The following is a 14702-nucleotide window of genomic DNA, read 5'->3' on the forward strand; positions in this document are numbered from 1 at the left end:
CAGTAGTTGATATCCACATAGACAAACGTCGCTGCTATCTGTCATTGATGTAACAGCTGCCTTGACTGTTCTGGGGAAAAAAATAATCACAACGCAGCCATCTTGAGTCGTTTACAATAAAATTTAGATTCATATTAATACGTCGATACTCTGAGTAGGGCTGCAGACCCTGTCAGAGAGTCGCCTAAATAAATTCTAGTCCCATCAGGGGCAGTTCAGTGAGGTGTCGTCGCTTTGTTTTCGACTGTCACCGTTGGCACTCCAGTCAATACTGCAGTCCATGACCATTAGCTTCGCTCTTTATTTTACTCTATGGACCAATCATAAAGCTCCTTGAGGTTGCGTCACGACGGCTGCATCCAATCGGCGCATGCGTCTCACGAACCAGCGTACCCAGGCAAAGATGGCGGCGGGCTCCGATTTGCTGGATGATGTTTTCTTCAACACAGAGGTGGACGAAAAAGTAGTTAGTGATGTAGTCGGATCTCTGGAGTCACAGCTTGTACGAGCAGGTCACGTCAAGTCAACGACAAGAGGCCAACCTGTAGCAAATCACGCCGGAAACTCAGCTGTCAGTAGTATTTCCGATGTTCAGAGCAGCAAAATGGGACTTTCACAACAAGAGCTCGCTAAAGCAGGTAAGATAGCTTTCCAATGCGGTTAGCTAACATTAGCTAATTTTTCGTCACGTTGTTCTGCCGTCTTAAGCTACTTGTCTTCACGTGTGTGTTTGTCAAAAGTAATACGAATAGGAACAAAATTTATTTTGTTTCTTTTTGTTTTGTTTTTGTTTGCTTTTTTGACTGTTGTAGGTACAGGAGTACAAGGATGTGTCATTAACAGTACGGGATCCAATGGTACAAGCATTGATGCAGCAGTCGGGACCACATCGGCGGCAGGTCAGAGCATGACAGCCGCTCAGAGTCATTCCAAACCAGGGGCTGCTGGCGGGGCTGTTAAGGAAGTGTCTAATGCCCTATCTGGTGTTGACAAACCTGGAGGGACAGGTGTTCAAACTTTGAATGGAAGTACAATTGTGGTGAACTGTCAGAGTGGCGGAGGAGCATCTGTTGATAGCAGTGGCAACAACTCACAGCCCACTGTCACGGTTGTCAACAACGGACCTGTTTCTGTGAGCAAAGGAAATACTGCAGTTTTGCCTGCAACATCCAGTACTATAATCCGAACTTCTTCATCTTTGTCGATTGCACAAAATGTCGTGACTTCGCTTGTGATCTCGTCTCAGTCGCCCATGAAAAGTGTCCCCACAGTCACGCTTGTGAGGCCACCTATGCAATCGCCCACGAACAACCCTCCAAGCAACTCAACTACAGTTTTGACATCACCAGCTATCAGTATTACAAGCACAACCGGAGGTTTTGTCAACAAAGTCGACCCCTCAAAAACTGTCGTGCAGACTGTTGCGCACGTAGCGGCTTCAACTGTTACATCTGGGACAACTACGACCATGAGGAGCCCCGCTGTTTTGCAAAACATCAGGACTTCGTTACCGTCAACAATCGCTGTCACTCCTCCGAGTGGAGTGAGAGCTATTGCTCCACAAGTGTTGGCCCCTCGACTCACCCAGCCACAACAAAACGCCCCAAACATCCAAAACATTCAACTCCCTCCAGGTAACTTTAAGAGCACTTGAAACTTTTCTCTGACAAGTTAGATGTGAGTTATTGCTGAAAATAATATAATTGTCTGGAACACAAGTACACTTTTATTGGTACACTGCTTGTTTGTGAATTGATACCATTGATACCAGTTGTTGTCAGATTCTCAGATTGCGTAATCGATGGACCTATAAGAGCGCAACCAACTGATTAATTGTGGGAGGGGCTCTACCTGTGGGCGGTCTTTCATAGATTTGCATCCTGATCCCCTATCTTGGAATGTATTGATTCATTTTTAAATTATCTCTCAGAAGCACTAGAATGCTGTTGTCATATCAACACATAGTTACTGTTTATCTGTAGTATCACTCAGGCATTTAAAATATTTGCAAATGCTGTGGTTTGAGTGTTTTTGATCTCAAATATTACTCAAAGAGCTTTGCTCTGGTAGATTTCGACTTTACCCCCAGGCTATTTAAGATACTTTAGATTTGTTCTGGCATAAAACACTGTGAATTGCTCAAATGTAGTCATGAATGGAAATCGGTTTTGGCTGCAGTTTTGCTGAACAGCAGCTGCTTCTGCTGATACAAGTGGTAAAATATGATGGCACATTCAAATCTGTAATTTGAGAACCACAATATTGTTCCATGATTTGAAGTGAAACAACTAATTTTGAAAACAATATTGGGAGAGAGAGGCACAGAAATATCTTTTTAATGGGAGCTAGAGCATCTCTCGGTACAGAGTTGTTGATTTGGACCCGCAGCAGTTGTGTGTAATGTGTTGTGTGTAAAAACTCCATGGCCAACTGCTAGTGTTATTAGGAAGTAAATGTCTCTTTTGTTCCTTCTACATTCTTCCTTCAACATAATTTTCTGATGTTTTTTCTTTCATGATGAAATGATGTCCATGTTAAGGATTCCTTTCTAGCTTTAAATACCTGAAACCAGCCCTTCACTCGCACATATTAACCCGCAACTCAGTCCAAAATTCTGCTTTGAAGATAAGTTAATCCCTTATTTGCCTCACAAATGGAGAAATTGCAGGTGTTACATCAACGAAGGGATAGCAAAAATAGTGCATCAAAATGGAATAGAAATAATGAATGCCAACAACTAAACATGCAGTAGAGAGAAAATAAACATCATAAACATTAGGATATATATATATATATATATATATATATATATAAACAGACCACAAGAAAAAAATCCCCCTAAAAAGAACATCAGTATGCATGGACGTAGAAACAGGAACAGTATATGCAGCTGCTGTTTAATTCTGCCGCTTTGTCTCTCTCTTGGTTTTACTTTTTTTAAGGTGAGTGCAGTTCTGTGCCTAATAGCCTGGTGTTTTATCCTGTTCAACAGACAGTGAAGGAGACTGGTATTACTACACATGACACTGATATCAAGAAAAATGACAAACAAGTTAGAGTTGAACTCAACATTGGGTAATAGTCCTGTGTCTGTCATACAGGTCTCAGCAGTTGTTACTGCTGGAAAATATCATCTCCATCTTAGGTTTACATCTTCGCATCACAAATCAGACAGCCTTTTTTTGGTCAGAAATTCTCCGTACTTCATGGGTGAAAAGAGTAAGATGGACAAGCCATGACCTTTGGCATCTTAATGCCTCTTTATTTTTCCTCTTCCAGGCATGGTCTTGGTTCGAAGTGAGAGTGGGCAGCTGCTGATGATTCACCAGCAGACCCTGGCTCAGATGCAAGCTCAGTCGCAGTCCCAAAGTGCCATGACCCCGCGACCCGCAGCCCCCACCAGCACTGGCCAGATCACATCTCTGCAGGTACCAAGACTGCTGGACACACAGCCCATACACAGAAGTGGTGACTCATTCATGCTTGCTTGTAATGCATGCATCTGATATACGGGATTACTACACTAAAACTAAAATAAACCTGGTATTTGCTCTGTACTCCAGATCAACAATACCCGGAGGCAAGTTGTATTTGTGTTGCATCTTACTATACAACAACACTTACTAAGACACAAATAGCATTTAAAAGAAAGAAATAAACATTTAAAAAATATATCAAATGAAATAAACCAGATTAAACTAGAAGTAACACTGGAATTCAACTCTCCAGTACTGAAATTGCACCGTTTTTCATAAAATTGTGCCTTGTGTATGTTTTTTTTTTTTTCAGTTTTTCCACCTGAAAGCAAAAAATGACAAATTTTACTACTTCATGACAAATTGTTTGGAGAAAGATTTTAGGTACAGTACAGAGAGGTTCAGTTTAACTTTCTCTGCTGGTTCTCCATGCATTAAATAACTAATGAAATTCATTTTCAGAGTAGAATGATTTTCTGTTTATTTTTGTGTGTGTGTGCGCGCGCATGCGCGCGCGTGCGCGTGTGTGTGTGTGTGTGTGTGTGCGCGCGCAAGATTTGGATTGCAATTTTAATAGGAATCTAGAAACCAAACGAACTGTGTGAGAACAGAGTAATAGTGCTATATCTGTTGTTTGAAAGAATCTATTTTTTCAAGATGATATGAAGCAAAAAGGTGTTTTCCACCATAGAGTAACAATATTAAAATGAGTACAGTGTATGTGAAATTAAAAAAAAAAAAGCCAGGCAGTGCTGTCAAAAGAAACCCTACATTCTTGTGGTACAGCTCAATTTGTACACACTGTCATATGTGACACCTTTTTTCTGCGTACTCCCTGCAGGCTCCTGGTGCATCGCTGCTGGCTCGTCCAGTCACGCCGACCACAATTATCAAACAAGGTTCCACAGGCCAGACCACTGTCACAACCACCACAACACTGCAGAGGCCTCCTGTACTACAGGTATTTCTAGTGCTATGCATCCCATAGTATTAAATCACCTGTGTAGGGTATCAAAAACTTGAAGCAACAAAAAAAAGTCTGTGCATTTCTTAAGTGTTATTCCTCAAAAAGACCAAAATGACAAAACAAACAAAATTGAATGACTCATTTCCAACCTGTTTCGCCTGGCTGTGATTAAATCTGCAGTTTTTGGGCTTTTGCAGATGTATCAGATTTGGAGAGCATGAACAGATTAGACCATTTTAACAATGTAGTGACAAATTTACCTGTAACACGAGAACTTGAAAAGGATGGAAACATTCACATATCAAAAAAGTAATAAATAAATTAGGCCAGCATATGAGAGGTGGTTCAGACCAAAGAGAACATTCACTCTGTAGGAAAAATAAAAAGGCTGTTGGTTTGCTGATGACTGCTCTTTGAGAGCATTCAATTTGACCTAAATTTAGAGGCAAACAGCATAACACAAAATATTCTCCATAGGGTCTAAAATTATCCAGGTATGTTTCTTCCTCTGCCAGCTTCTGTGTGTGATAGATACAATTTTTTATTCCACCACCAAGAACATTTTCCTGCCAATTCTCATGTGTGCGCAGCCAGTTCTACACTCTATGTGACTCAGAAACAAACACATGCGTGTATGTGATATGTATGCTGTTGCATCGCGTATAACAGTAAACATACAATGTCTGTTACAACTCTGGGCTTGAAAATAGGGTTGTGTGTTTTTCTCTGTTTTCATATTGTCCAGTTGTGACAGTGGAAGTGGCATTTTGGGCGGGGGGGGGGGGTGCATCACTGCACTCCAGTGAAATGCAAGTGTGGACGACTCAAGTTCCTGAGTCCCCGCCCCCACGAAATTTACTCCATCATCATGACGGTTTGCTCGTTTGAACAGAGGCAATACCAGTGTCATTCCGCACCGAGAGTGGCCGTTTATGGAGTTTTCTGGTGTGACAAGACACACTTCAATGTCTGCATCCAGGCTGAGCTGCTCTACCATTCCAACAACAAAGAAGGACATAACCTACAAACCCTTCAGTGTCTGCATCCAGGCTGAGCTGCTCTACCATTCCAACAACAAAGAAGGACATAACCTACAAACCCTTCAATGTCTGCATCCAGGCTGAGCTGCTCTACCATTCCAACAACAAAGAAGGACATATCTTACAATGATAAACACAATTTTAAAGATGTTGCCTGTTTATCCATTGTAGAAGCATAAAAATCAAGGGAAAATATCCAACGAAACTGGACAAAGTGCCCTGCTTCTTTAATGCTCCCGTCATTTTTCAGAGTGCGCTGACTTTTTTATGCATCTGCTCTGAGAGATTCTAGTTGGAAATCTCTGAACCGAGGGAGGAGACAGTGGTGACAGGTGCTTCTGTTCAGGCCGACGATCATAAATTTAGTGCAGCAGACACAGTAACTCATCATAGACAGATGCATAGACACTGTGGACCTGATTTTCTCACTGAATACTCCCCATGTGGTCGTCCGTGATGGAACGTGTCATACATTTGCCTCCTGCTTTCTCCACAGATGTCGTATTGAACGGTGACAGTGGGGCATCGCCATGGTTAAGCTCATCCATACAAAATATCAGACTTGAGGTTTTTTGTTTAAAAATCAGTCGGTATGAATAACAAATGGATCATAAAAAGCAAAGGGGCAAAGCTTGTTTTTTGTGGAAAAAAAAAGAAACTAAATCTACATGCAGCATATTTTTCAAAAACAAAAGCTTCATCCTCGAGCTCCAAAGCCCCCTGCCAGCCTTTCTCTCTATGTGGAGAACAAACTCTGTATGGACAAATAACCCAAATGTCTGCTTCAGCTTCCATTCTAGGAATTATTTTTCACATCTTATTTGTGATAGTAAGTTAGCAGAACTTACTACTTACTAGAACTTACTTACATAGTCCATATTAAAGAAATTTGCTTTAATATCAGAATAGGAAAATCTCATCCACAGCAGCGGAACGTTGGGAAAGCAAAACTCAGGGATAAAGGATTACCTCTGAAGAGGGACGTAGCGTGCCCCCAGACCAGTCATGTTTAAGCCGTGATTCTGACCTTGAATTTCTGTCTCATTTAGAACACCATCTTGCTGGGAGGAGCTGCCGCCACATCGGGACAGCCACTCGGAACCCCCGCTACAGTGCTGCCTGGAGCTGCAGCCACAGCAGTAACACAGAGGGTAGGACCCCTGGGAGCCACTGGAAGCCCTGTCACTCCAAAAGCAATCACGGCAGTAAGACAGTACTGACCTCGAATGTTTTTGTCTGTATAATCTCTCAAAAAGATAATGCACATGTACATATTTTCAGGGTAAATGACTTCCTTCTTGCAGTATTTGATGTGTGTATTTAAGAAAGTGTGTGTTTGCAGGAGACGCTGGAGAATGTGAAAAAGTGTCGAAACTTTCTGTCCACACTGATCAAACTGGCATCCAGTGGGAAGCAGTCCTCTGAAACTACTGCCAATGTCAAGGAGCTGGTCAAGAACCTGCTGGTACTTTTTTTTTCCATTATCCCTCTCAGCTTCTCACCATTCTTCAGTCTGTTCTCTCTGCTCTCTCTCTTCTTTCCACTCTGATCCTCTCCCGTGTTTCTTATACAACAGGAAGCAAAGTTGGAACCTGAAGATTTCACCAGTCGGTTATACCGCGAGCTCAACTCCTCCCCACAGCCGTACCTCGTGCCTTTCCTGAAGGTGAGATAGCAGATACTGGGACCCATTTTAAATGGGTCATTGGGCTGACTTGATACAGGCTGTTGTATTGCTGAGGTCTGATGGTGTGAGTTTGCTCTTGGTTTTGGAGGAATTCGGAAAAATAGATTTCTGAGTGATGTTTGTACATCCATACTCCCAAATTCATTCTCACCTTCCCTCTGTGGGTGTTAAAACCAGAAACTACCAGTTCTATCTGTGCAGTAAACAACTGTCTGGACCAGGGCTGCACCCTTTTTGTCCTAAATATTAGTCTGTGAGAAGACTCTTCTGATTGGCCGGTTGTTTGAGGAAAAAAAAACAAATCCAACTCCACAGACAGCACTCAGTGATCTCACTGGTCTTGGTTTGTGCATGCACGTATCACGAGCCTTCTAACAGAGGCCGATATCACATCTAAAAATGGACAGTCTGTTGTCGGTGTGTTTTTGAGAGAGACAGACAGAGCAGCAGCGCTGCGTTTGACCTGTCTCAAAATAAAAATTAAAGGAAGAGAGCTATGCCAGGCAGATTTGTGTGGTTGACCATCCGCACTGTATGAGATCTTCGCCTTATTGAAAAATAGAAGAGAGAGATTAAAGAAAGAACTGGGGTCGTGTTGAAATAGATTAACGAAATGTTCAGACAGTCTGCTTGCTGATTGTTCTGACACACTCAGAATCAGTAATGCTTTTGCCAGCGCCATTAACAAACGTCTCACTCTGTGCATTTGCCTGCAAAATAATTTTTTTGATAATATGAGGGTTTTGCATTTCTCTGTAATGCAGCACAGTCTCCTGTGTATAAAATGTATATTTGAGGAGGTGAAATGTCATTTCTAGATGTTGTCATTCAGCTGTATGACTGGTTTGCTTTTATCTACTCTAATAGGTGAAACCCTTAAGACCTGCCGCGTTCAGGTTCTGCTGATGGTCCCAAATATTGACTCTTATTAACAGCTGATGTTATAAATAGACCCCCCCATCTCCATTTGACTTACTGTTTCAACAATTTGATTATTGTGTGTATGCGTGACTCTGCACCTTGCAGTAACGTCTGTTATTAAGTTCCGTTTAACTGACTCTACAATGTAGTGAATAAATCCATAGTTTCTGCTTTATGTTCTTTTATAGGAATTTTTACTCTTCAGTCACACACATGTTGTTAAGTCTTGGAGATACATTGTTGAGCTATAAAGATTAACACTGTATGGTGATACTGTGATGATTTGGGGCATTTTATTGAGAATTTACTCAGATGTCCACCTCTATAGTGTCTTAGACTCAGTGATTAGCATGTACAGTGATGCATTTGTTCTTTCATGACCACAACAAACCCAGTCTATCCTTTCTGTCCCATGTTTTGGCCCCCCCCCCCTCCTTACAGAGAAGCCTCCCAGCTCTGCGTCAGATGACCCCAGACTCAGAGGCCTTCATCCATCAGAGCCTCCTGCCTCAGCCCGCTTCCCAGCCTGCTGCAGCAGCATCTACAACCCTCACGGCTGTGGTGCTGCGTCCCCCTCTCTCCACCACCACAGCCACCAGCACTGCTGCCACCAAAACCACTGTTATCAGCCTCACGCAGACTCCTCATAATAAACCTGGACTGGTAATTTTTCTATTAGTGTACCTGAACTTGGTAATACTAATTAGTGGTATGCACATTGAAAAAGATGTGACTTTTCATTTTGATGTTCCTAGCGTTGATTGTGTGCTCCTTCTTGCGCCTCTCTAAATGGGCTAGGTAGTACCACAGGAGCAGGGGGCAGTGTTGAGGCCCCAGGTGACTCTGGCTCAGTCTCCTATGGTTACACTCAGAGGACAACCTCACAGTCGTATCATTGTGGGCCAGCCGCCAGTGGTCAAACAACTGCATACAGGTGTGTGACTGTTGCTGATAATGTTTCACTCCCAGAATTTTCAAAAAAAAAGTCACTGGAAACTAAATTACATTGGTTCCCTTTGTGTTGGAGTTTACTCTGCAATCCATTGAGTCTGTCCAGTAAGGGAGTACTGCCATCTTGTGGATACTGTCTGTAATTTTTTTACTTTAATATATAGGATAACATTGTTAAATGTGATTATTTTGAATAACAGTGGCGATAAAGACCACAGTGAAATATTGTACACAAACACATAAGTGTTCTATCTGTTCTTTTAGTTCCAGCGGTAAAGCAGACGTTGACTCTGGGGGCCAAAGGAGTCCAAGTCATCAGTCAGACTCCTCTCACTGCTGCTCAGAAGAACAAGCTAAAGGAAGCAGGAGGCGGGACCTTCAGGTTTGTAACAAAAGTAGATAAATATGCATCTCTCTCTGTTAAATATCTAACTCTAAATAGCCACCGGTCCAGGAATTTTGTCTGTCCTGACTGGTAAACTTCTGAGATTAATCCGATTTTTAACAAAATGATTCTATTTGCTGCATTCGATTCTGAAGGTCTTTGCGAGAAAGAAAATTGTAAAATAAGAGTTGCAGGGTAAAATATATAGAGTCACATCAGTCAGGGATTTACATGGGAACTATTATGTATCTTAGCCACCAATAAAACTATGCGAACCGATTATAGGAGTGAAATTACTGATATTTTCCAGTGTTTTTAAATATTCTTGCAAAGTGCATGTTTTTATGAATCAAGCATGGCTTTGAAACTGGGCCCGATGATGATATGCCACACATTGTGGACAAATGAGGCTCAACTAAGATGTTGGTGTGATGCAACATAATTTTCATCAAAATTAACACTTATTTCATGACATGCATTTAACCTAAGAGAGATTTCAGTGTGTTGACTTTATTTCTGAAGTTCCTGTTGTTTTTGCAATTGTTGCATTAAAAAAATTAAACGTACACAGACTTATTTGCCAGTTAATGCAGTAATTTTCTTAATCAACATTTAAGTAAATAGACCTAATGCACAATAATATGTAAAGTTTTAGTCTGAGCCTAGATTGGGTTTTTTTCTTTTCTTCCCCAGGACCGTACTTCACAATCTTCTGATTAAGATTTTGTTCTTTTAAATCATGAGACTCATCGCTTGTTGTTTTACACAGGGATGATGACGATATCAATGACGTGGCATCCATGGCGGGAGTCAACTTGTCAGAGGAGAGTGCTCGTATCCTAGCGACCAACTCTGAGCTTGTTGGTACTGTGACTCGGTCCTGTAAGGACGAGAGCTTCCTCTCTACTTCTGCACTCAACCGGAGAGCTCTGGAGATCGGTGAGATACACACACACACACACACACACACACACACACACACACACTTTGGAGAAAATGTACTGCCTGTTCTTGTTTTCAGAGATAGACATAGTCTTTCTGTCTTTTCTCTCTTTTTTTGTGACAGGAAAGAAGTTTGGTGTCAGCGAATTGGGCACAGATGTAATTAACTACATTTCCCACGCTACACAGCATCGACTACAAAACCTGCTGGAAAAGGTGTCACAAGTGGCACAGCAGAAGAACGTAAGCTTCAAGGTGAGTGACAGTGATTTTAGAGAAGTTAACACACTTCTTCCTATTGTTCTGTTTTATTTTCACCTTTCTGTCTGACTTTATTCATCCTACAGGAGGATGAGCAGTCAGTGCAAATCAGCGACGTGCGAGCCCAGCTCAAGTTCTTTGAGCAGCTGGATCAGATGGAGAAGCAGAGGAAGGAAGAGCAGGAGAGAGAGATCCTCTTGAAGGCTGCCAAGGTAACAGTTTATAACAAGGGCACAGAAACACAGACAGGAAGACTCCTCCAGACCCCATGAATTGCATTGACATGGTGAGGAGAGACATTGTATGATTAGTGTACGTTTCCTCTGCTAGGACCAGTCACTCAAGGACAGAGGGAATATCTGAGTGGGAGACTGAATAAAATAATTGTTTGAATGAATTGAACATATCTGTCTTGAAATATTAAAACATCCTCCACTTCACAGTCTCGGTCACGGCAGGAGGACCCAGAGCAGCTCCGACTTAAACAAAAGGCCAAAGAGGTAAGAATATTATAATTATGTACATTCTCTGTGATGCATTATGATGACTTTTTCTCTGAGACAAATCTGTGGTCTTGCTTGTCATCCAGATGCAGCAACAGGAACTGGCACAGATCAGGCAGAGGGAAGCCAACCTTACAGCGCTGGCAGCAATCGGCCCGCGGAAAAAGCGGAAAATCGACTCGCCTGTTAGGGGTTCCAGTGCAGAGGTGAGGAATGGAGAACAAATTTGCCAAACACCTGATGTGTTTGTTTCGAATTATTAAAATTTGCAAGGAAAGGGTTCATAAAAAACTAAAGGTCTCTCTTGTATTTTCTTGGTTTCACCCTCTAGGGCTCAGGATCTGGCCCCGGCCAGCTCGGAGGCTCCAGTGGAGGAAGCTCCAGACAGTTTATGCGACAGCGCATTACTAGAGTCAACCTTAGGGACCTTCTCTTCTGCCTGGAAAGTGAAAGAGGGACCAATCACTCACACCTGCTCTATAAAGGCTTCCTAAAATAGCACTTGCATTAAAATGACTAGTCTCACTCAGTGGCATTATGAAAGCAGAGTTGAAGTCAGCTCAGACCCTCCACTCTTTGATGTCTCTCACTGCGGGGTGATAAGACGTCTATCTGTGGGAAGAGAATTATCTGGAACACCGAAGAGACATCGCATTTAAAAAGCCTTTTGGAGCACGAGCCTTTTGTGTTTTCAGTGCAGAGATGGAGCCAAAGTCAGTACAGTACCCTGATTTGAGTGTGCCCTTCAGCTCACACACTTCACCCATGCGCTGACCACGCTGCTCCACACAAGGAAATGTCTTAACTGAGCTGAGCACTTCTGATCTGAAACTCCTCTCAGCGTCGCTGCAGTGACGTCGCTGTTGTAGCAGCAAACCTCAGTTTAGTGGTTCCATTTTAGAGAAATTCTGGCAACAGCCGGATTTTACAATACTGCAGCAATGCAATTTTATTTTTTTTCCGTCGTCCACGTTAACATCCTCTGTTTATTTAAGTTCCTAACAGAGATTTTAATTTATCACAACTATTTTTATATGTTTTCAGCAGTTTTACTGCCTGTGGATTGTTTTACAGAGACTTAATAGTCCTGTCGTCTGCTGAGTTGCCTTCTAATCAGAGTTAAGCCATATAGATTACAATATGTTGATCGTCTTAATTTCCAACTATTCAACAGTTTTCTAAAAACATTTTGGGAAGCTTGCTTTTATTTTTATTTCTCTGTGCTTTCTGTGTGTCTTTCATTGGAAAAAAAAAAGATTATGGATGTCATCTGGTGCAGTCACAGGTGGTGGTAATGCAGTAATTCTGACTTTAACCGTGTGAAAGTGGATGAAGTGATTGTAGCACACTGAGTGCAGACTAAAAACATAGTGAAACATGCCGTACATTCATTTTTTTTTCCTCCACTTCCTCGGCAGTTTTCACTCAGTTTGTCAATTTGGGATTAAACCTCAAGAACCGAAATTTCTGTCACAGTGGACATCCTTCCAATTATTTGGTACGTGATTGTTGCACACAATCGGCCTCTTTCATGAAGTGCAAAAATTTCATACACACTTGAGGACGTTTGTAGCTCTCAAGCCTGATGGCTGTTTGTATTTCCTTGTTCTGAATACATGTTGTGTACTTCTTGTGTCAATCACCAAGGCTCGCAAAGACTAAAGAATACAGCGGATGTCAGGAGCGAGGTGTTGTGAACGGCGATCGGGTTTTGCTTTCAGTCTAAAAACTGAAACATTTACATAATGAAAATGATATTGAGGACATGGTTATGTGTTACTTAAATAATGTTGCTAATTAGCTGTCAAATCCGTTTTCTCACCTTTCATTCTTACCAACCAAAGAACTACAGATGTTTAAACTACAAGCGATGTGCTTGGATGTAGAGCACATTTTAGATTTTTGTTCCGTTAACTAGATGGTAAGGGATGACCAACAGTCTGGGGTTGTATGGTATCATTTGGAGATGAAATAGTGGCTAGTTGTGAGTGTCCAGGTTCACAGAGAAAACAAGTCCCAATAATATTTGAAGTTCAGTTTTGTTTTTTTTGTTTTTTTTAAAGAGTTACACGTTTTTCAATAAGTTGGATGTCCGCATTTTGATACGTATGCAGATCAAGTACTGCACTTTGACAAATAAGTTTTTTTTTAACTAGTCAATCAAATGAATATATAGCTTTTTATATTTTTAGTGCACATACTAATTTTGGTCTTTATACATGTCATTTTATGAAAGAATGTTTTTTGGTAAATTTATAACTGTATATACTTAGCTTCGCAATTTGTAAATTTATCAGTTGATGGCTTCAAATTTGGCAGATTTTTTTTGTCATATGTATGACAAAGATATATGGTGCATTGCTGATATTTTGTAAATTTTGCATAACTGCTTGTTTATATGTAAATATCTGAATTTAAAAGAAAAAGAAGTTTTTAATGGCTATTTTATATTGGATTGAGACAATGAACTATATTAAAACAAAAACAACTGTCTCCGATTGTCCTCATTACTTTCTGATATTTGAGGTGCACGGGATCCTAAAAATACTGCGATCTGCCACTGTCTTTTAAGTATTTATCTGTCCAATGAGCAGGAATCGTTTGAATGAAATGGAAACAGTCTGTTGAGAATTGAGATCTTGATTTCCAAAAGCAGCCACTCATGTAATAACTGTATTAATGCTGTTATCCTTAGATATGCTAACGATGTTACTTTATACCATAAAGGAAAAGGGTAATTGACATGCTATCTTTGCAATATGCAATAATTAATTAACAATTTAAAAAAAAATAATGGTGAAACGCTCTTTTGTTTTCTTGACGCATTAACATCTCGAATAAGTTAACTGCTGGTTAAATAGTTCCATGGAACATAATGGTGTGAAAGAGATAACATTAATAGTAACAGCGAGTTCTGTGCAAGGATGGGATTTGAATGTAAATGTAGTTCTTCCCTTTATTAGATGTTAAGGAGCCATAAAATGAGGAAGGAGATAAGAGTCGTGGTTATGTGAAGAGCCCTACACATATTTCCCTAACTGATGATATTCCACCAAGTTTTCCTCAGACATTACACCACTAGCATTCCGTAAACATTAACATATGTTGTTGTTGTTGGGTTCTTTTTGTTACGTCAGGTGATGGGGGTTACTCAGCTGCTGCTAGTGCTCCTGATTCATGGATATGCGTTCTGTCTACAGATCCTCTGGTCAGATATTTTCCGCGAGCTGGCAGTTTGTTGCAGAAAAGAATGTTTTCTTCAATACGACGTGTCAGTGATATACGGAGCGCTGTGAGAGAAGAATAAAGCAGCCAAACATTTTATCAAAATGATGTGTTCTGTTGTGGTTGGCAAACGCTTTGGGATGCATCAGAACGCTTTAACTGCTGCATTTCAGTTCTGGCTCACAAGCTGCCAGCTGACTGGAATATCTTCATCCTTAGTATCTGTGAAGTGAGCTGCTGTCCATGCATCAGTCGGAGCAACATTGCTCACGCCGCATCACGGCAACGCAGTTGTTTTTTTTTAACATTAAGTTATTCCGATTTTCTATTTAGATACCAATCTT

The 14702-nt window shown here is 41.1% G+C and overlaps 1 protein-coding gene across 1 annotated transcript; it reads left to right on the forward strand.

Moving 5' to 3' along the window:
- Positions 1-402: 402 nt before the first annotated feature.
- LOC147255632 (transcription initiation factor TFIID subunit 4-like) lies at positions 403-13616 on the forward strand. Its single transcript, XM_086212603.1, has 16 exons — positions 403-638; positions 813-1634; positions 3280-3428; positions 4318-4437; positions 6533-6688; positions 6826-6948; positions 7060-7149; positions 8533-8754; positions 8890-9025; positions 9307-9424; positions 10197-10366; positions 10494-10624; positions 10717-10842; positions 11074-11130; positions 11220-11339; positions 11465-13616. Exons 1-16 carry the CDS (start codon positions 404-406, stop codon positions 11630-11632), a joined length of 2943 nt encoding a protein of 980 aa, XP_086068729.1. The 5' UTR covers position 403; the 3' UTR covers positions 11633-13616.
- Positions 13617-14702: the final 1086 nt, after the last annotated feature.

Source organism: Aulostomus chinensis, chromosome 9, assembly GCF_037954235.1.
Source record: "Aulostomus chinensis isolate RoL2024-O1b breed Wild chromosome 9, RoL_Achi_v1.0, whole genome shotgun sequence".
NCBI lineage: Eukaryota > Metazoa > Chordata > Actinopteri > Syngnathiformes > Aulostomidae > Aulostomus > Aulostomus chinensis.